This window comes from Cherax quadricarinatus, chromosome 67, assembly GCF_038502225.1.
Source record: "Cherax quadricarinatus isolate ZL_2023a chromosome 67, ASM3850222v1, whole genome shotgun sequence".
In the NCBI taxonomy this organism is placed as follows: domain Eukaryota; kingdom Metazoa; phylum Arthropoda; class Malacostraca; order Decapoda; family Parastacidae; genus Cherax; species Cherax quadricarinatus.
The window spans coordinates 19,831,252-19,852,423 of NC_091358.1; the positions used below are offsets into that span (position 1 = coordinate 19,831,252).

The following is a 21,172-nucleotide window of genomic DNA, read 5'->3' on the forward strand; positions in this document are numbered from 1 at the left end:
CGAGGAAAATAGAGAGATCAGCCTAAGGGCCAGAAATGAATGTGCACAGATACGAAGGGATGCTCAACGACAATACGAAAATGACATAGCATCGAAAGTCAAGTCTGATCCGAAGCTGTTGTATAGCCACATCAGGAGGAAAACAACAGTCAAAGACCAGGTAATCAGGCTGAGGATGGAAGGTGGGAAGTTCACAAGAAACGACCAGGAAGTATGTGAGGAGCTCAACATGAGATTTAAAGAAGCATTTACAGTGGAGACAGGAAGGGCTCTGGGAATTCAGAACAGGGAGATACACCAACAAGTGCTGGATGAGGCACACACAGCCGAGGAGGAGGTGAAGAAGCTGCTCTGTGAATGTGATACCTCAACGGCAGTGGGACCAGACTACATCTGTCCGTGGGTCCTTAGGGAGGAAGCAGAGATGCTGTGTGAGCCACTAACAAAGATCAACACATCCATTGAAACTGGGCAACTACCTGAGGTATGGAAGATGGCAAATGTAGTTCCAGCTTTTAAAATAGGAGACAGACACGAGGCATTAAACTACAGACCTGTGTCACTGATGTGTATAGTATGCAAAGTCTTGGAGAAGATCATCAGGAAGAGAGTGGTGGATCACCTTCAAAGACACAGGCTTATAAACGACAACCAGCACGGTTTCAGGTAAGGAAAATCCTGTGTCACAAACCTACTGGAGTTTTATGACAAGGTGACAGAAGCAAGACAAGAGAGAGAGGGGTGGACTGCATTTTCATGGACTGTAAGAAGGCCTTTCACACAGTTTCTCACAAGACGTTAATACGTTAATGCAAAAGCTAGAGGATCAGGCACATATAACAGGAAAGGCACTGCAATGGATCAGAGAATATCTGACAGGGAGGCAACAACGAGTCATGGTGCGTGACGAGGCGTCAGAGTGGGCGTCTGTGACGAGCGGGGTTCCACAGGGGCCAATCCTAGGACCTGTGATATTTTTCGAATATGTGAATGATATAATAGAAGGGATAGACTTAGAAGCATCCTTGTTTGCAGATGATGTGAAGTTTATGAGGAGAATCAAATCGGACGAGGATCAGGCAGAACTACAAAGAGACCTGGACAGGCTACAAGCCTGGCCCAGCAACTGCCTCCTTGAATTTAACCCTGCCAAATGCAAAGTCATGAAGATCGGAGAAGGGCAAAGAAGACCGCAGCCAGAGTATGGTCTAGGTGGTCCAAAACTGCGAACCTCACTCATGGAAAAAGATCTTGGGGTGAGTATAATACCGAGCACATCTTTTGAGGCGCACATCAATCAGATAACTGCTGCAGCATATGGGCGTCTGGCAACCCTAAGAATAGCATTCACATACCTCGGTAAGGAATCGTTCAAGACTCTGTACATCATATACATCAGTCCCATGCTGGAGTATGCAGCACGTCAAGAAATTAGAGAAAGTGCAAAGGTTTGCAACAAGACTAGTCCCAGAGCTAAGGGGATTGTCCTATAAAGAAACGTTTAGGGAAATTGGCCAGACGTCACTGGGGGACAGGAGGGTCAGGGGAAACATGATAACGACATAAAACGCTGCACAGAAAAGACAGAGTGGACAAAGACATGATGTTTCGGAGATGAGAAACAGAAACAAGGGGTCACAATTGGATGTTGAAGACTCGTATTAGTCAAAGGGATGGTAGAAAGCATTTCTTCAGTCATAGAGTTGTTACGCAGTGGAATATAATAGAAAGTGACGTAGTGGAGGCAGGAACCATACATAGTTTTATGACGAGGTTTGATAAAGCTCATGGAGCAGGGAGAGAGAGGATCTAGTAGTAATCAGTGAAGAGGCGGGACCAGGAGCTATGACTCGACCCCTGCAACAACAAATAGATGAGTACAAATAGGTGAGTACACTCAATGGCGTAAGTAAGGTATGGCAGGCATGGCACTTGCCCTGGGCGCCAATTAAAGGGGGTGCCACTGAGAAGTTTATATTAAAATCAGAAAAGTCATCCACGGATAGTGATATATGGAATTTTCTTCAGATATATGATTTGTCTTTCATTATCACTGGTGAGAAGCACTTGAATGACTAGATTGTTAAACAACTTATATAAATTACTAAGTAAAAGTACAGTGCTAGGAGCTACATGAGCACATACCTCATAGTACCAGTGCTGAGTGGCAACTGGCAGCTAGATTATTTTCCTGCACAAAATAGGGAGGCAATCTAAAATGTTATACAAAATCTGTGAAGTTTAATGTTCTTATTAAAAGTGTCATTTCCTTATTTCTGAGCATTGTGTAAGAAGACCATGAAGCGTTTCTTCATGAAGAAGAAGGAGAGAGGAGCTGAAGGACGTAAGAGACGGAAGTTGGAGAGAGAGAGGAAGCCAAGTAGTAGAGTAAGTTCTTCATGCTTTTCTTTGAAAAGTCTGGAACGAATTTTTCGACACGTTCCATGGAGTCACCTGCACCTGCTACAAGTTTGTTAGAATCTGATGGTGGATCAAGTACAAATGCCTCACAAGTTGAGGAAGAAGTCAAATCAGATAATTCCGATTAAGAAGAGAATAAAAGTGAGGCTGCCAGAGTGAACGTGGACATGACAGTACGGGAAGACGAAGGTGGTGGTGATGTTGAGTTTACTGACCAGATTATACCTGACGACACTGAACCTAGGGAACTGGATTGTGTCGAAGTCTCTCTCGAACTCTCATACCAGAAGTGACTGAACAGCATAAGTATTTTTTGAACTTCTGAAGTTCGCCAAGGATACTGGGAAAGCAATTCTACGTAATGCGTTAAGAATAAAAATAATAATGCTGGGTTCAAAGTGTTTCTAGAACAGTGAGGGACCTTTCCTACCAACAAATAACTGCTCAATGAACAAAATTTGGTTGAAGATAATTTTGGGAAATAGTCGTGGTGAGGAAATGACACGCTCATGGATAATCTATTCCCACTCAAAATCTACAGATTTTACGACTACGGTGTTCTTCACACTAAATACAAGGATGAGGGACTGATTACCTCATCTTTTGTATATAGTTCTACTGTCTTCAAATTATGTCCTAGAATTTGTATTGATACAGCCAACAGATGGCGAAACGTCTACAATAAAGATACCGAGATGTTGCACATGTGTCTAAATTTCATCTTGTCGGTATTGCATAACATTCTTGTACAAGTTTAAATTTTGTATGTGATGTCTTCTTTATTCCCGGTCAGACCATTATTGTAGCAGGCAAGTGGATTCATCCAGTGGAAATATGGAAATGAATGTTACACAGTACTGACAAGAAGAAAATTAGACATATGTTCAATTTTCATCTTGTCGGTTAGGTTAGGTAAGGTTCGTCAGGAAACAGGACAAATGTTTCCTGACGCGGGTCTTAGTCAGATGATGACCCGCCTTTGGAGCTTTTGGTCATCTGACCGAGGCCTTCCGCTGGCTTACCGGTCCACCCCTTTAAAAATTATGGTTGTTAGGTAAGACACATATGCAACAGTTAGGTATCTTTATTATGAAACGTTTCGCCTACACAGTAGGCTTCTTCAGTCAAGTACAGAAAAGTTGAAGAAGCCTACTGTGTAGGCGAAACGTTTCATAATAAAGATACCTAACTGTTGCATATGTGTCTTACCTAACAACCTGTCGGTATTTTATACCATTTTAATGTTCAAAAATTATGGTCATTTATAACCAGTCTGTCGGTATTTTATGCCATTCGTGTACAACTTGACAGACACTGCAACTCATGGACTCTTGGTTCACAGGACACAATCTTCTTCACTACTACTACTAACCCGACCCTAGAGTATGACCTACTTCCACTGGGAAATCCCACCTACCAGTAACTGTGTCTTCGTCTGCTACACGTCCCTTACCAACTGTCGCCGGTATATAGGCGCCAGCCTTCTTGCCTGTGCTCCAGTTTCTTCACGACTAGGCTGTCTCCACTTTCTCTCCCCACCATTCTCCTTGCACACCCACCCATCACATCCTCTCCACCTTCTCTCCCCACCATTCTCCTTGCACACCCACCCATCACACCCTCTCCACCTTATCTCCCCACCATTCTTCTCGCACACCCACCCATCACACCCTCTCCACCTTCTCTCCCCACCATTCTTCACGCACACCCACCCATCACACCCTCTTCACCTTCTCGCCCCACCATTCTCCTCTCACACCCACCCATCACACCCTCTCCACCTTCTCTCCCCCCCATTCTCCTCGAACACTCACCCATCACACCTTCTCCACCTTCTCTCCCCACCATTCTTCTTGCACACCCACCCATCACACCCTCTCCACCTTCTCTCCCCGCCATTCTCCTCGAACACCCACCCATCACACTTTCTCCACCTTCTCTCCCCACCATTCTCCTTGTACAACCACCCATCACACCCTCTCCACCTTCACCAGTCTTAAGAAGAGAAGGCATATCAACCAAGTTTTCATGGTAAGGGAGAACCAACATATTTTTAGTTGAATAAGGTTGATCGTCCCATTTTGGATTGTAAAAATTAATTCTAGCAATTGTAAAAGATTTATCAGTTACGTTTCTTGGGTAATTCAGATCAATGGATATTTCATAAATTTTGGATATTTCTTCATCTACGAACTCTGGACTACAAATTCGCAAAGCTCTCAAAAACATTGATGAGAAAACAGACAGTTTACCTCTATCTTGATGTGAAGAATAATAGTGTACATAGGAACAATTATTTGTAGGTTTTCTGTAAATTTTAAATTTGAACTCATTATTACCCTTAATAATTAAAACGTTTAGAAAAGGCAGTGAGTTATTTTCCTCAAATTCAACAGTAAAGTTTATAGAATGGGCTAAGCTATTTAATTTAACAAGGAAATGGTGTATATCTACATTTTTGGGCATAAGACACAAAATATCATCAACATATCTGAACCATTTTGCTCTATTAGGGAGGATTGTGTTAAGAAGCCTTGTTTCAAAAAATTCCATGTATAAGTTACTAAGAACAGGAGAAAGAGGATTTCCTATTGCCATACCAAATTTCTGAGTGTAAAACTTATCATTAAATACAAATTTTGTATCAACAATGCAAAGTTTAATAAGTTTAATGATAGTAGGAACTGGCAATGGTAAATCATAATTAACGAGTTCTTCAGATAAGAAACTTAATAAATAATCAACAGGAACTTTCGTAAACAAGGAAGTAACATCAAAACTAACCATGTTAAAATCATTTAAGTCAGTCAAGAAGCTTAATTTATCAACTAAATCTGTGTTGTTTTTAACATTAAAGTTGGAAATTTTACCAACAATAGGGCTCAAAATGTCGACAAGCCATTTGGATAATTTTTATTTAACTGATCCTATGGAGCTAATAATTGGTCTGACTGGATTCCCTGGTTTATGTGTTTTTATTAGCCCATACATTTAGGGAAAAGATGGATTAGTTGAAGTAAATTGTTTGATTAATTCATCTTTGCCTTTCAGTAGAAGTTTTATTGTTTTATTGAAATTGCTGTTAACAGTTTCTAAGGGATTCTTTCTAAGTTTAGAATAGGTTTCAGTATCATCTAAATGGTTCAGATATGTTGATGATATTTCGTGTCTCATGCCCAAGAATGTAGATATACACCATTTCCTTGGCAAATTAAATAGCTTAGCCCATTCTATAAACTTTACTGTTGAGTTTGAGGGAAATAACTCACTGCCTTTTCTAGATGTTTTAATTATTAAGGGTAATAATGAATTCAAATTTAAAATTTACAGAAAACCTTCAAATAACTGTTCTTATGTACACTATTATTCTTCACATCAAGAAAGAGTTCAACTGTAGGTATTCTCATCAATGTTTTTGAGAGCTTTGCGTATTTGTAGTCCAGAGTTCATAGATGAAGAAATATCCAAAATTTATGAAATAGCTAATGATCTGAAATACCCAAGAAACGTAATTGATCAATCTTTTAAAATTTCTTGAAATACTTTTTACAATCCAAAAAGGGACAACCAGCCTTATTCAACTAAAAATATGTTGGTTCTCCCTTACCATGAAAACTTGGTTGATATGCCTTCTCTTCTTAAAACTTTTAATATTAAAGTTGTATTTAAAAATCTTGATACAGTAAAAAAACTTTTGATAAAGAATTCCCCCCAAAATGTTGACGGATGTGTCTATAAGATTCTTTGTAAAATTTGTGATAGTTTATTACGGTCAAACTGGTAAAAGTCTCTAACTAAGATTAACAACATAAATATAGCATTAGAACTGGACAAGATTCCAATGCTCTATTTATTCATGTGAGAGATTTTAACCATCCAATTGATTTTAAAAAGGTTGAGAAAATTGTTTCAAGCAAGTCCAAATCGACAGGAATATAATTGAATCTTGTTTCATAAAAAGCAGTTTTGAAAATAATATGAATATTTCCTTTGGTTTATATAAATTAGATCCACTTATAATTAACAGAATTTCGTAAGAATTTAATAATACATTCGACAAATAATAAATCTTAATTCTTGGGTAGAATAGTTTGTGGGATGTCGTGAAGGACCTCTCTAGTTGGACCAGTGGGCCTGCTGCAGTGTTCTCTTTCTTATGAGTCGCATGTCAGGTGTTGCTTTGTTGTGAGATGTGATAGTGAGGTGTGGGCTAGACCCTTTATATGCCTTCCTTTGATGTATTACTTTTATTGTTCTTTGATAATGTGAATAGTCACGAAAGCGCTTGGAACTTCACTATTCTTTCACAGTGGTTGTTTTGTATATATATATATATATATATATATATATATATATATATATATATATATATATATATATATATATATATATATATATATATATATATATATATATATATACGAACCTTGGAACAAGCTACGCAAAGCTTTACCAATCTACCCACAATGGACCAATACCTTGGAGTCCAGCTTGTGCTAGACTTTGATCCAAGGCAGCCAGCTTTCAGGGAAAAGGCTTACAGCTTTTCGTGTTTGTGTATACTTAGCCTGCTCTTGCGAATTCCTTGTATTGTTAATATCTCTAGTAAGGCTGATGCATGCAGGGGATGAGGTGAAAAGCTGTAAGTATTCTCCCTGATAGCTGGCTGCCTTGGATCAAACGTGTAGCGCAAGCTACACGAAAAGATATTGTCCAGTGTAGGTAGATTGGTAAAGCACTGCGTACCTTGTTCCAAGTTTCATAGGTTCGAGTCTCCTTCAGCGAGAGATCAGCGGTTGTGTATATTTCGCTCGCTCTTGCGAAATCCTTATATATATATATATATATATATATATATATATATATATATATATATATATATATATATATATATATATATATATATATATTTATTTATATATATATATATATATATATATGATTAGAAGATATAATAGCTAGCCCCATGTATTTTCCAGCCAATTAGAACAGGTCATGTAACTTGTGAAAATTCGCTTTTTATTGGATACTATATATATGGATTGCTATTATTCTGTGTAACCTTTTTAATTAACAATAGAAAGGAATAGAATGCGCTCTTTGTCCGTTTAAATATCCTCTTCAAGGTTACTCGAATGTTCCCAGGGGTACTCAGAATGTTCCCAGGGGTACTCAGAATGTTCCCAGGGGTACTCAGAATGTTCCCAGGGGTACTCAGAATGTTCCCAGGGGTACTCAGAAGTATCTCTTCCCAAATATTGTCTAATATCGGTAAGATGTCAGTAAATATGCTTTACTTGAGAATCTTCTGTACCATTTCGATAATATTTCCTTGATCCAAAATTCTGTTTTTAAAATCTTTTAACCCTTCTACCTGTGTTATCCCATAATCTTGTGTACCTGACGTGTGATACAGCAACAGCAAAACGCGTTATATGACCATTCACAACTGACGTAGCATGAAGTTTGGTAACCGAATATTTAAGGAAAATTAACCGTTTATTGAGTGATAACGAAACATATGAACCGTTTATTAAGAACCCCACCGACCAGGTCAACAGCCGTTACAATAAACACCTTACAACGTTTTTGAAGGAGAATGGTGAATTAATTAAATATGTCGGCTTGGTGGGGAACTCTACTATATCTTTATGGGGAAATCAAGACTCATAAGCCAAGGTATCCAGCCCGTCCTATTTTAAGTTCAGTAGGCTCAACAGCATATAATATATCTGAATGGCTGGTTAAACTTCTAACTCCCATGGTCGGTAGGATCTCGGACGCACATATTAAAAACAATGTTGACCTTACTGTGAGGCTCCAGAAATTCAATGTCCTTCATGACTTTACCGTAGTGAAGTTTGATGTTACAGCAGTGTTTGCCATAGTGCTTGTCCCTGTCTTGCGTTCGTACCTTGAAGAGGAACTAGAAAACTTCCCCATGCCCTACCCCATGAAAATAATAAGTGAATTGATAAAACTTTGTGTTAATGATTGCAAGTTAGTGTTTGAAGGGAAATATTATGCTCAAAAACAAGGCATGGCAATGAGAAATTCCCTTAGCCCCTTACTCAGCAACTTGTATATGGAATTCTATGAGACCAGACTTCTTAAAGACATTCTCCCAGATAAAGCTAGTTGGTTCAGATACATAGATGTTGTTCTTTGCCTATGGCCGAGAGATCACAACATTGATGAGTTCCTACCCAGACTCATTGGTCTAGTACTTTCCATTAAGTTCACTACAGAACATGAAATAAAGAAAACTTTGCCGTTCCTAGATGTTTTAATCCATCGTGTTGATTGAAAATTCAAATTTATAATTTATAGGAAGTCCACCGATGTGTCGTTATACATTCATTACTATTCAAACCACGAAACTAGGGTAAAAAGGAGTATGTTACTCAAAATATTCTTGAGAGCATTGGTCATCTGCAGTCCAGAGTACTTAGAGAACGAAATCAGCAGGATATTCAACATGGCCACAAAACTGAGATATCCTAGGGATTTTGTCGAGAAGGCACTAATGTCAGCAAGAAAGGCTTTCTACAGGACTGAATCTAAGGAAATGATGGCTAGGAAAATGTACTAGTTATACCACACAATGAGAACCTGGTTTGCCTGCGTGAGGCATTAAAAAGATCTATAAAAACTTTCTTTCAAGAACACAGGGACTGTGAAACAAAAGCTGATTAATAACACACCCTCCAACAAAGTTGGTTGGGTTTACAAGGTCCCATGTACTCAGTGTACTCTCTCATATATAGGTCAAACAGGTAAATTTCTGGAAACTAGATTAGCCCAATATAAATACTTAGTCAGGACAGGGCAGGAGTTGAACGCTATCTTTAATCACTTTAGTTCCTGTAATCACCCACCAGGATGGGATGCTGCCCAGAATATTGTACCAAAATGTCATATCATGGAAAGATATATAAATGAATTTTTCTGTAGAAACATGACAGGAATACAGTATATAACTCAATTATGGGTCATACAAGCTCCTTAGTTACTTAGTGGAGTCTATTGAACACAATCTTAAACAACAATGCTACACAAAATCCAAGGATTGCTCATTATGCCAGGCGGTTTCATGATGGATTGGTGACGCTCGACTGGTGTCTATGCACCAAAACTTCATGCTACGTCAGTTGTGAATGATCATATAACGCATTTAGCTGTTACTGTATCATACATTGACAGGTACACAAAATTATAGGATAACATAAGTAGTGGGGATAAATGATATTAGAAGTAGAAATTTAGATCATAGAAATATTATTGTAATGATATAGAAGATTCGCAAGTAATACATATTAACCGACACTGAGAAGGAGAGTAGAAAATATTTTGGAACAAATACTTCTGAGATACTTCTGAGTACCCCTGGGAACATTCTAGTACCTCAGAGGAGGACATTTTAAGGACAAAGACCACATTCTATTCCTTTCTTTTATTAATTAAAAAGGTTACACAGAATAATAGCAATCCATATATACCTTCGTCCGAGACGCGTCCATTGTTTACCAGCCAGCCTCCACGGTAACATTCAAGCATACACTCGGAATATTTCGTATTATTACAGTGTTTTCGGTGCTGTTTCTGGAAAATAAGTGACCATGGGCCCCAAGAAAGCTTCTAGTGCCTACCCTGTGGTAAAAAGGGTGAGAATTAGTATGGAAATTAAGAAAGATTTTGAAGGGTTTGGGGCTAACCCTGAGAAGCCTATGCCAGTTGTGGAATCCATTGTGCCTACTTCAAAAATTAAGGAAATGTGTGCACAGTGGGTTGAACTGCAAACCTTTATGGATGAAAATCACCCTGACACAGCTGTTGCAAGCCGTGCTGGTGACTATTTCAATGACAATGTTATGGCCCATTTTAGACAAATCGTAAAGGAACGGGAGGTACAGAGCTCTATGGACAGATTTGTTGTGCGACAGAGGTCCAGTGACTCTGAAGCTGGTCCTAGTGGCATTAAAAGAAGAAGGGAAGTAACCCCGGAAAAGGACTTGCTACCTCAAGTCCTAATGGAAGGGGATTCCCCTTCTAAACACTAACACTCTCTCTCCCCTCCTCCCATCCCATCAATCATCACCAGATCTTCAATAAAAGTAAGTGTCATGTAATTGTGCATGCCTTTTTCAGTTTGTGTGTACTAAAATTAACATTTTTTTGTGGTAAAAAAAATTTTTTTTCATACTTTTGGGTGTCTTGCACGGATTAATTTTATTTCCATTATTTCTTATGGGGAAAATTAATTCGCATAGCGAACATTTCGCATAACGACCAGCCCTCTTGCACGGATTAAGTTTGCTATGCGGGGGTCCACTGTATAGTATCCAATGAGAAACATATTTTCTCAAGTCACATGACCCGTTCTAAGAGGCTAGAAAAAGGTTGGGGCTAGCTATTATGTCTTCTAATTTCATAATACTTGATATCTCAAGAACCCTCCTGCCCCATATGGGGAGGAGGAGGGACGTTGGTGATGTGGGGCTGGCACCGACCGTTGGCCCACACTCTGAGAGAAGCTGTGGCCCGTGACAGACCCCCGGGACAAGTGGTATAGATCAATAACAACACTGCACTAGCCAAGGAGTCGAACCCATTTTGTTTTGGCCCGCCTCATGGTGAGAGAAAACGAATGAAGCTTTAAACCACTAGACCAATGACTACTAAAGCGTCATGCGTTTTCTGTCACCATGAGGAGGGCCAAAACATGGGTTCGACTCCTTGGCTAGTGCAGTGTTGTTATTGATATATATATATATATATATATATATATATATATATATATATATATATATATATATATATATATATATATATATATATATATATATATATATATATATATAATCCTCCGGGGTTAAAAATCCGAACGAAATCTTATCTTAGGCTTGGAGGGCTGGGAGTACACAGATGCTCCCATATTGCTCTACCAGCCTTCCTATCCTCTTCCATATCAACAAACGAGTTGATAAGACAAATTCTTCCTGATAACCTCAGTGACTCAGAAGGAATACAGGACCCTAGCTATGCCAGTGCCATCACTGAATGGGAGACTCTTGGTGCTCCAGCACCAAACCCTAGTACAGCACTGGCTCACAAACAGTCAAGCTGGGATGGCCAATCGGTGAAAAGGTGCTTGCCAACATGCTCAGGGCTGCAACATCAGATAGGGACACTGCCCGTCTCCAGGCTGTGAGCGCACATCACTCCAGGGACTTCCTCCAAACAGTTCCCATACCAGCAATGGGAACGCGACTCGACCCTAAGACCCTCCGTATTGCAGTGGCTCTGTGCCTTGCTGCCCCAATTCACACAGAATATACGTGTATTTGCGGAGAAGTGCAAGCAGACCAATACGGCTTACGTGGTCTTAACTGTTCCAAAACCAAGGGCTGGAAGAGACAGTGAGATTAACTACATCATAAAGAGAACCCTTGCCACAGCTGGATGCCCAGCCGAGAGGGAGCCCCGATCACTAGCAGCCAACAATACCCACAACCCAGCAAACCGCCCCAATGGGATCACCATCTATTCTTGGAAGAATGGCATACTCTTATCATGGGACCATAACTGTGTATCCACACTGGCTGACACCTATATCCATCACAGTGTCGGGCGACAGGGAGGAGCTGCTGACCACAGGGAGGAGTACAAGATCAGCAAGTACAGGGGCATAAGCCAACAGTATCAAGTTGTCCCAGTGGGATCAGAGACCTTCGGATCATGGGGGAAAAAATGCGACACGTTTACTTAAAGAATTGGGTTCCAGACTCATCGACACCACCAGGAACCCAAGGGCAGCCACTTTCATATTCCAGCGCCTCAGCGTGGCCATCCAGAGGGAAAATGATTGCTTCATACTTGGCTCGAGTTCACCTTTGGAGGAGCTGGAGGAAATTCATGATCTTTAATACATTGTACCATTGTATTCATGTTTGTGTTTTCTGTAAGTGTATTCTGTTTATTAATAAATGTTCACATAGAATATATATATATATATATATATATATATATATATATATATATATATATATATATATATATATATATATATATATATATATATATATATATATATATATATATATATATATATATATATATATATATACATATATATACATATATATTTATATATATTGGGGAAATTGCAGAGACACTGCTTTCAGAGATCACAAGGTTCGTCAACAATTCCTTGGCTGATCTGATTCCTGATGAAATTAGGCCTTTCTTTTTTGGTGCAACACTGTGCACTTAAAAAGAAGGATGGAGGAATTCGGCCAATTGCAGTAGGCAACACGTTACGCCGCCTCGTATCCAAAGTTACTGTCCGAAGTATTCGTGCACAGGCAGCCATGATGCTTCAACCAAACCAGCTTGGCTTTGGGGTCTCTCAAGGAAGTGAAGCAGCGGTTCATGCAACAAGGGCGTATATCAACAACCTGCCTGAGGACAATGCAGTGGTAAAATTAGATTTCAAGAATGCATTTAATTTCCAGAAAAGAGACGTGGTATTAGCAGCAGTACAAGAACATTTCCCTGGTCTCTTCCCCTTTGTTTCAGCTGGGTATAGCAAGGAATCAATGCTTCTCTTTGGAGAGCATGAAATCACATCATTGGAGGGTGTCCAACAAGAAGATCCTCTTGCACCATTTCTCTTCTGTATAGCAGTTAGGGAAATCACAGTCTGACTGACCAGCGAGCTAAACATCTTTTTCCTAGATGATGGCACACTAGTAGGTACAAAGGAGTCCCTCTTACATGATCTTACACAGGTAATGACACGGGGAAAGGAAATGGGTCTCATCCTGAATCCATCGAAATGTGAAATCATCTCAGTCAATCAACAAGTGATAAATGCAGTGATATCAAAACTACCAGGAGCAGCAGTCATTGCCCGCACAAATAGTGTCTTGCTAGGAGAACCTCTGCGAAGCAGTGCCATTGACACAATTTTCAGGAAGAAATTAGAAGAGTTAAGGACGAATATGACAGTATCCTGAGGCAGATTTTTACGAAAGTACTTAACCTTACTCTAGAAGACGGGCAGTGGAACCAAGCTACATTTCCAGTCAGACTAGGAGGCATTGGTGTCCGCAAGTCATCACAGATTGCGCTAACTGCTTTTCTGTCATCATGTACTGCATCCAGAGAGCTTGTAGCAGCGATTCTACCTGAACATCTTAGGGACAAGATTGGAGTCCAGGACCAAAAGTTCGTTGACGGAGCCATGATCTGGGATAATCTAACGGGCTCTGAAACCAGACCTGCTCCCCCCAACAACTACAAACAGTCGCACTGGGATGGTCCAATAGTGGAAAATATAGCCTCAACAATGCTTCAGAGTGTGTCAGGGAAGGATAGAGCCCGCCTCCTGGCAGTGAGAGCCCCTCATGCAGGGGATTTTCTGTTGGCTGTTCCCAACTCCAGCCCTGGCACACGCCTCGACCCACAGACCATCCGCATCGGTGTTGCCCTTCGACTGCCGCCCCTATTCTCGCCGAACACAGGTGTATTTGTGGCAGTGAAGCAGCAGACCGATTCGGGTACCATGGTCTTGTGTGCCGTAAATCCGAGGGAAAGATTGCAAGACATGAGGAGGTTAATATCATTATCAAGAGGAGAATTGCAAAAGCTGGATGCCCAGCAGTAAGGGAGCTACCCCAGCTATGCAGATCTGATGGCAGCCAGAAGCGTCCAGATGGTATCACCCTTCAAGCCTGGACAGATGGGAAGCAGGTGGTGTGGGTCTATACATGTGCATCTACCATGGCTGATACCTATCTCCAATACACCAGAGAGGAAGGAGGGGTAGCTGCCAGCTTCAGGGAGTCCCAAAAGTCTAGAAAATATGGAGAATTTGCCCATCATTATATGTTTGTTCCCATAGGCTCGTAGACCCTTGGCTCATGGGGAAAGAATGCATCTAAATTCCTTAAGGAGCTGGGAAAAAGACTCATCAGGGTAACTAGGGATCCCAGGGCAGCTAGTTTTCTGTTCCAGCGGCTCAGTGCGGCTGTTCAAAGGGGTAATGCCTGCTGTATTTTGGGCACACGCCCCAGCTCTTAGGAGCTGGATGAGATTTTCGCCTTAATCGGTGATACACACGTAACATGTACCGTATATGCCACCTTTATATCAACAATGCATCTCTTAAATCTTTTGTACCATATTATGAAATAAAATATTCCTATTGGTAAAAAAAAATCTGAAAAGATCGGGTGGTAGAAGTTGAATATTCAAACGGCTTCAGGAAGAAATCCAAATATTCTTCCTTGAAGCCTTTTTATCCACTTCTCCGAAGCCATGGGTCCCACAATTTACACCAGAGGTGGACCCCATCATATTATATATATATATATATATATATATATATATATATATATATATATATATATATATATATATATATATATATATATATATATATATATATATATATATATATATATATATATATATATATATATATATATATATATATTTAGCTGCGTGAACATTTGTCTCATCACATGTAGATGTGATTCTTCTGGAGACTAAACCTGTTTACCACTTCGCCCCTTCCATAACCTAATTTCTGCGTGAACCTAACAATAACCATGTGTTTGATAGGTGTGTCTGCTCTCTGGTATACTATGGACTATCCTCCAACTCTGGCAGTTTGGGTGGCAATATCTTCGTAAATTTCATCGCTACTGTTATACCACACAGTGTGTGAGAGTCATGTTGGTTGTTACTGTTATACCACACAGTGTGTGAGAGTCATGTTGGTTGTTACTGTTATACCACACAGTGTGTGAGAGTCATGTTGGTTGTTACTGTTATACCACACAGTGTGTGAGAGTCATGTTGGTTGTTACTGTTATACCACACAGTGTGTGAGAGTCATGTTGGTTGTTACTGTTATACCACACAGTGTGTGAGAGTCATGTTGGTTGTTACTGTTATACCACACAGTGTGTGAGAGTCATGTTGGTTGTTACTGTTATACCACACAGTGTGTGAGAGTCATGTAGGTTGTTACTGTTATACCACACAGTGTGTGAGAGTCATGTTGGTTGTTACTGTTATACCACACAGTGTGTGAGAGTCATGTTGGTTGTTACTGTTATACCACACAGTGTGTGAGAGTCATGTTGGTTGTTACTGTTATACCACACAGTGTGTGAGAGTCATGTTGGTTGTTACTGTTATACCACACAGTCATGTTGGTTGTTACTGTTATACCACACAGTGTGTGAGAGTTTGGTTGTTACTGTTATACCACACACATGTTGGTTGTTACTGTTATACCACACAGTGTGTGTCATGTTGGTTGTTACTGTACCACACATGTTGGTTGTTACTGTTATACCACACAGTGTGTGAGAGTCATGTTGGTTGTTACTGTTATACCGCACAGTGTGTGAGAGTCATGTTGGTTGTTACTGTTATACCACACAGTGTGTGAGAGTCATGTGTCGTTGTTACTGTTATACCACATAGTGTGTGAGAGTCATGATGGTTGTTACTGTTATACCGCACAGTGTGTGAGAGTCATGTTGGTTGTTACTGTTATACCACACAGTGTGTGAGAGTCATGTAGGTTGTTACTGTTATACCACACAGTGTGTGAGAGTCATGTTGGTTGTTACTGTTATACCACACAGTGTGTGAGAGTCATGTTGGTTGTTACTGTTATACCACACAGTGTGTGAGAGTCATGTTGGTTGTTACTGTTATACCACACAGTGTGTGTTGGTTGTTACTGTTATACCAGTCATGTTGGTTGTTACTGTTACACAGTGTGTGTAGGTTGTTACTGTTATTCCACACAGTGTGTGAGTCATGTTGGTTGTTACTGTTATACCACACAGTGTGTGAGAGTCATGTAGGTTGTTACTGTTATACCACACAGTGTGTGAGAGTCATGTTGGTTGTTACTGTTATACCACACAGTGTGTGAGAGTCATGTTGGTTGTTACTGTTATACCACACAGATGTGTGAGAGTCATGTTGGTTGTTACTGTTATACCACACAGTGTGTGAGAGTCATGTTGGTTGTTACTGTTATACCACACAGTGTGTGAGAGTCATGTAGGTTGTTACTGTTATACCACACAGTGTGTGTGTTGGTTGAGTCATGTGTGAGAGGTTGTTACTGTTATACCACACAGTGTGTGAGAGTCATGTGTGGTTGTTACTGTTATACCACACAGTGTGTGAGTGAGAGTTGTTACTGTTACTGTTACCACAAAGTGTGTGAGAGTCATGTAGGTTGTTACTGTTATACCACACAGTGTGTGAGAGTCATGTTGGTTGTTACTGTTATACCACACAGTGTGTGAGAGTCATGTTGGTTGTTACTGTTATACCACACAGTGTGTGAGAGTCATGTAGGTTGTTACTGTTATACCACACAGTGTGTGAGAGTCATGTAGGTTGTTACTGTTATACCACACAGTGTGTGAGAGTCATGTAGGTTGTTACTGTTATACCACACAGTGTGTGAGAGTCATGTTGGTTGTTACTGTTATACCACACAGTGTGTGAGAGTCATGTTGGTTGTTACTGTTATACCACACAGTGTGTGAGAGTCATGTTGGTTGTTACTGTTATACCACACAGTGTGTGAGACGCGTGTAGCCTGTTACTGTTATACCACACAGTGTGTGAGAGTCATGTTGGTTGTTACTGTTATACCACACAGTGTGTGAGAGTCATGTTGGTTGTTACTGTTATACCACACAGTGTGTGAGAGTCATGTTGGTTGTTACTGTTATACCACACAGTGTGTGAGAGTCATGTTGGTTGTTACTGTTATACCACACAGTGTGTGAGAGTCATGTTGGTTGTTACTGTTATACCACACAGTGTCTGATAGTCATGTTGTTTGTTATTGTTATACTACACAGTGTATGAGAGTCTTGTTGGTTGTTACTGGTATACCACACAGTGTGTGAGTCATGAGTTACTGTTATACCACACAGTGTGTGAGAGTCAGGTTGTTACTGTTATACTACAGAGTGTGTGACACATGTGTTGTTACTGTTATACCACACAGTGTGTCATGTAGGTTGATACTGTTATTTCACACAGTGTGTGAGAGTCATGTTGGTTGTTACTGTTATAGCACACAGTGTGTGAGACTAATGTAGGTTGTTACTGTTATACAACAGAGTGTGTGAGTGTAATGTAGGTTGTTACTGTTATACTACATAGTGTGTGAGAGTCGTTTAGGCTGTTACTGTTATACTACACAGTGTGTGAGAGTAATGTTGGTTGTTAATTTTATACAACACAGTGTGTGAGAGTAATGTTGGTTGTTAATTTTATACAACACAGTGTGTGAGAGCCATGTAGATTCTTACTGTTATACCACACAGTGTGTGATAGTCCTGCTGGTTGTTACTGTTATACCACACAGTGTGTGATGTTGGTTGTTACTGTTATACCACAGTTGTTACTGTTATACCTCACAGTGTGTGAGAGTCAGACAGTTCGTTAGTGTTATACCACACAGTGTGTGAGAGTCATGTATGTTGTTACTGTTATACCACACAGTGTGTGAGAGTCATGTTGGTTGTTACTGTTATACCACACAGTGTGTGAGAGTCATGTATGTTGTTACTGTTATACCACACAGTGTGTGAGAGTCATGTTGGTTGTTACTGTTATACCACACAGTGTGTGAGAGTCATGTTGGTTGTTACTGTTATAACACACAGTGTGTGAGAGTTATGTATGTTGTTACTGTTATACCACACAGTGTGTGAGAGTCGTGAGTGTTGTTACTGTAATACCACAGTGTGTGAGAGTCATGTTGGTTGTTACTGTTATACCACACAGTGTGTGAGAGTCATGTTGGTTGTTACTGTTAAACCACACACAGTCATGTTGGTTGTTACTGTGTATGAGAGTCATGTTGGTTGTTACTGTTATACCACACAGTGTGTGAGAGTCATGTTGGTTGTTACTGTTATACCACACAGTGTGTGAGAGTCATATATGTTGATACTGTTATACCACACAGTGTGTGAGAGTCATGTTGTTTCTTACTGTTATACTACACAGTGTGTGTGAGTCATGTATGTTGTTGCTGTTATACCACACAGTGTGTGAGAGCTATGTTGGTTGTTACTGTTATAACACACAGTGCAGTGTGTGAGAGTTATGTAGGTTGTTACTGTTATACCACACAGTGTGTGAGAGTCATTCTTTTTGTTACTGTTATTCAACACAGTGTATGAGAGTCATGTTGGTTGTTACTGTTATTCCACAAAGTGTGTGAGATCATTTTGGTTGTTACTGCTATGCCACACAGTGTGTGTGAGAGTAATGTAGGTTGTTACTGTTATACCACACAGTGTGTGAGAGTCGTGTAGGCTTTTACAGTTATACCACACAGTGTGTGAGAGTAATGTAGGTTGTTACTGTTATAGCACACAGTGTGTGATAGTCATGATGGTTGTTATTGTTAAACCACACAGTGTGTGAGAGTCATGTAGGTTGTTACTGTTATTTCCACGCAGTGTGTGAGATTCATGTTGGTTGTTACTGTTTTACCACAGAGTGTGTGAGAGTCATGTATGTTTTTACTGTTATACCACACAGTGTGTGAGAGTCGTGAGTGTTGTTACTGTAATACCACAGTGTGTGAGAGTCATGTATGATGTTACTGTTATACAACACAGTGTGTGAGAGTCATGTTGGTTGTTACTGTTAAACCACACCGTGTGTGAGAGTCATGTATGTTTTTACTGTTATACTACACAGTGTGTGAGAGTCATGTTGGTTGTTACTGTTACTCCACACAGTGTGTGAGAGTCATGCATGTTGTTACTGCTATACCACACAGTGTGTGAGAGTCATGTAGGTTGTTACTGTTATACCACACAGTGTGTGAGAGTCATGTTGGTTGTTACTGTTATACCACACAGTGTGTGAGAGTCATGTAGGTTGTTACTGTTATACCACACAGTGTGTGAGAGTCGTTTAGGTTGTTACTGTTATACCACACAGTGTGTGAGAGTCATGTAGGTTGTTACTGTTATACCACACAGTGTGTGAGAGTCATATATTGTACTACTGTTATACCACACAGTGTGTGAGAGTCGTGTAGGCTTTTACAGTTATACCACACAGTGTGTGAGAGTCATGTAGGTTGTTACTGTTATACCACACAGTGTGTGAGAGTCATGTTGGTTGTTACTGTTATACCACACAGTGTGTGAGAGTCATGTTGGTTGTTACTGTTATACCACACAGTGTGTGAGAGTCATGTTGGTTGTTACTGTTATACCACACAGTGTATGATAGTCATGTTGGTTGTTATTGTTATACTACACAGTGTATGAGAGTCTTGTTGGTTGTTACTGGTATACCACACAGTGTGTGAGTCATGTTGGTTGTTACTGTTATACTACACAGTGTATGAGAGTCATGTTAGTTGTTACTGTTATACCACACAGTGTATGATAGTCATGTTGGTTGTTACTGTTATAACACACAGTGTGTGAGAGTCATGTTGGTTGTTACTGTTATACCACACAGTGTGTGAGAGTCATGTTGGTTGTTACTGTTATACCACACAGTGTGTGAGAGTCTAGTAGGTTGATACTGTTATACCATACAGTGAGTGAGAGTCATGTTGGTTGTTACTGTTATTCCACACATTGTGTGAGAGTCATGCTGGTTGTTACTGTTATACCACACAGTGTTTGAGAGTCATGTATGTTGTTACTGTTATACCACAGAGTGTATGAGAGTCATGTTGGTTGTTACTTTAATACCACACAGTGTGTGAGAGTCATGTATGTTGTTACTGTTATACCACACAGTGTGTGAGAGTCGTGAGTGTTGTTACTGTTATAATACACAGTGTGTGAGAGTCATGTATGATGTTGCTTTTATACCACAGGGTGTGTGAGAGTCATGTTCTTTGTTACTGTTATACCACACAGTGTGTGAGAGTCAGTGTGTGAGAGTCACGTATGTTGTTACTGTTATACCACACAGTGTGTGAGAGTCATGTAGGTTGTTACTGTTATACCACACAGTGTGTGAGAGTCATGTAGGTTGTTACTGTTATACCACACAGTGTGTGAGAGTCATGTTGGTTGTTACTGTTATACCACACAGTGTGTGAGAGTCATGTGTCGTTGTTACTGTTATACCACACAGTGTGTGAGAGTCATGTAGGTTGTTACTGTTATACCACACAGTGTGTGAGAGTCATGTTGGTTGTTACTGTTATACCACACAGTGTGTGAGAGTCATGTAGGTTGTTACTGTTATACCACACAGTGTGTGAGAGTCATGTAGGTTGTTACTGTTATACCACACAGTGTGTGAGAGTCATGTTGGTTGTTACTGTTATACCACACACTCACTTCCACACCCATGACCACACTCACTGCCACACCCATGACCACACTCACTGCCACACCCATGACCACACTCACTGCCACACCCATGACCACACTCACTGCCACACCCATGACCACACTCACTGCCACACCCATGACCACACTCACTGCCACACCCATGACCACACTCACTGCCACACCCATGACCACACTCACTGCCACACCCATGACCACACTCACTGCCACACCCATGACCACACTCACTGCCACACCCATGACCACACTCACTGCCACACCCATGACCACACTCACTGCCACACCCATGACCACACTCACTGCCACACCCATGACCACACTCACTGCCACACCCATGACCACACTCACTTCCA

General features: G+C 40.4%; 1 protein-coding gene across 1 annotated transcript in view; it reads left to right on the top strand.

The window, feature by feature from the left end:
* The window catches only part of LOC138854709 (organic cation transporter protein-like), a 115,756-nt gene extending 100,602 nt beyond the window's left edge, over nucleotides 1-15,154 (top strand). The window contains exon 8 of the mRNA XM_070099469.1: nucleotides 15,049-15,154. Within this exon, the coding sequence (XP_069955570.1) occupies nucleotides 15,049-15,154 (106 nt within the window). The remainder of the gene's footprint in view (nucleotides 1-15,048) is intronic.
* The last annotated feature ends 6,018 nt before the right edge of the window (nucleotides 15,155-21,172 follow it).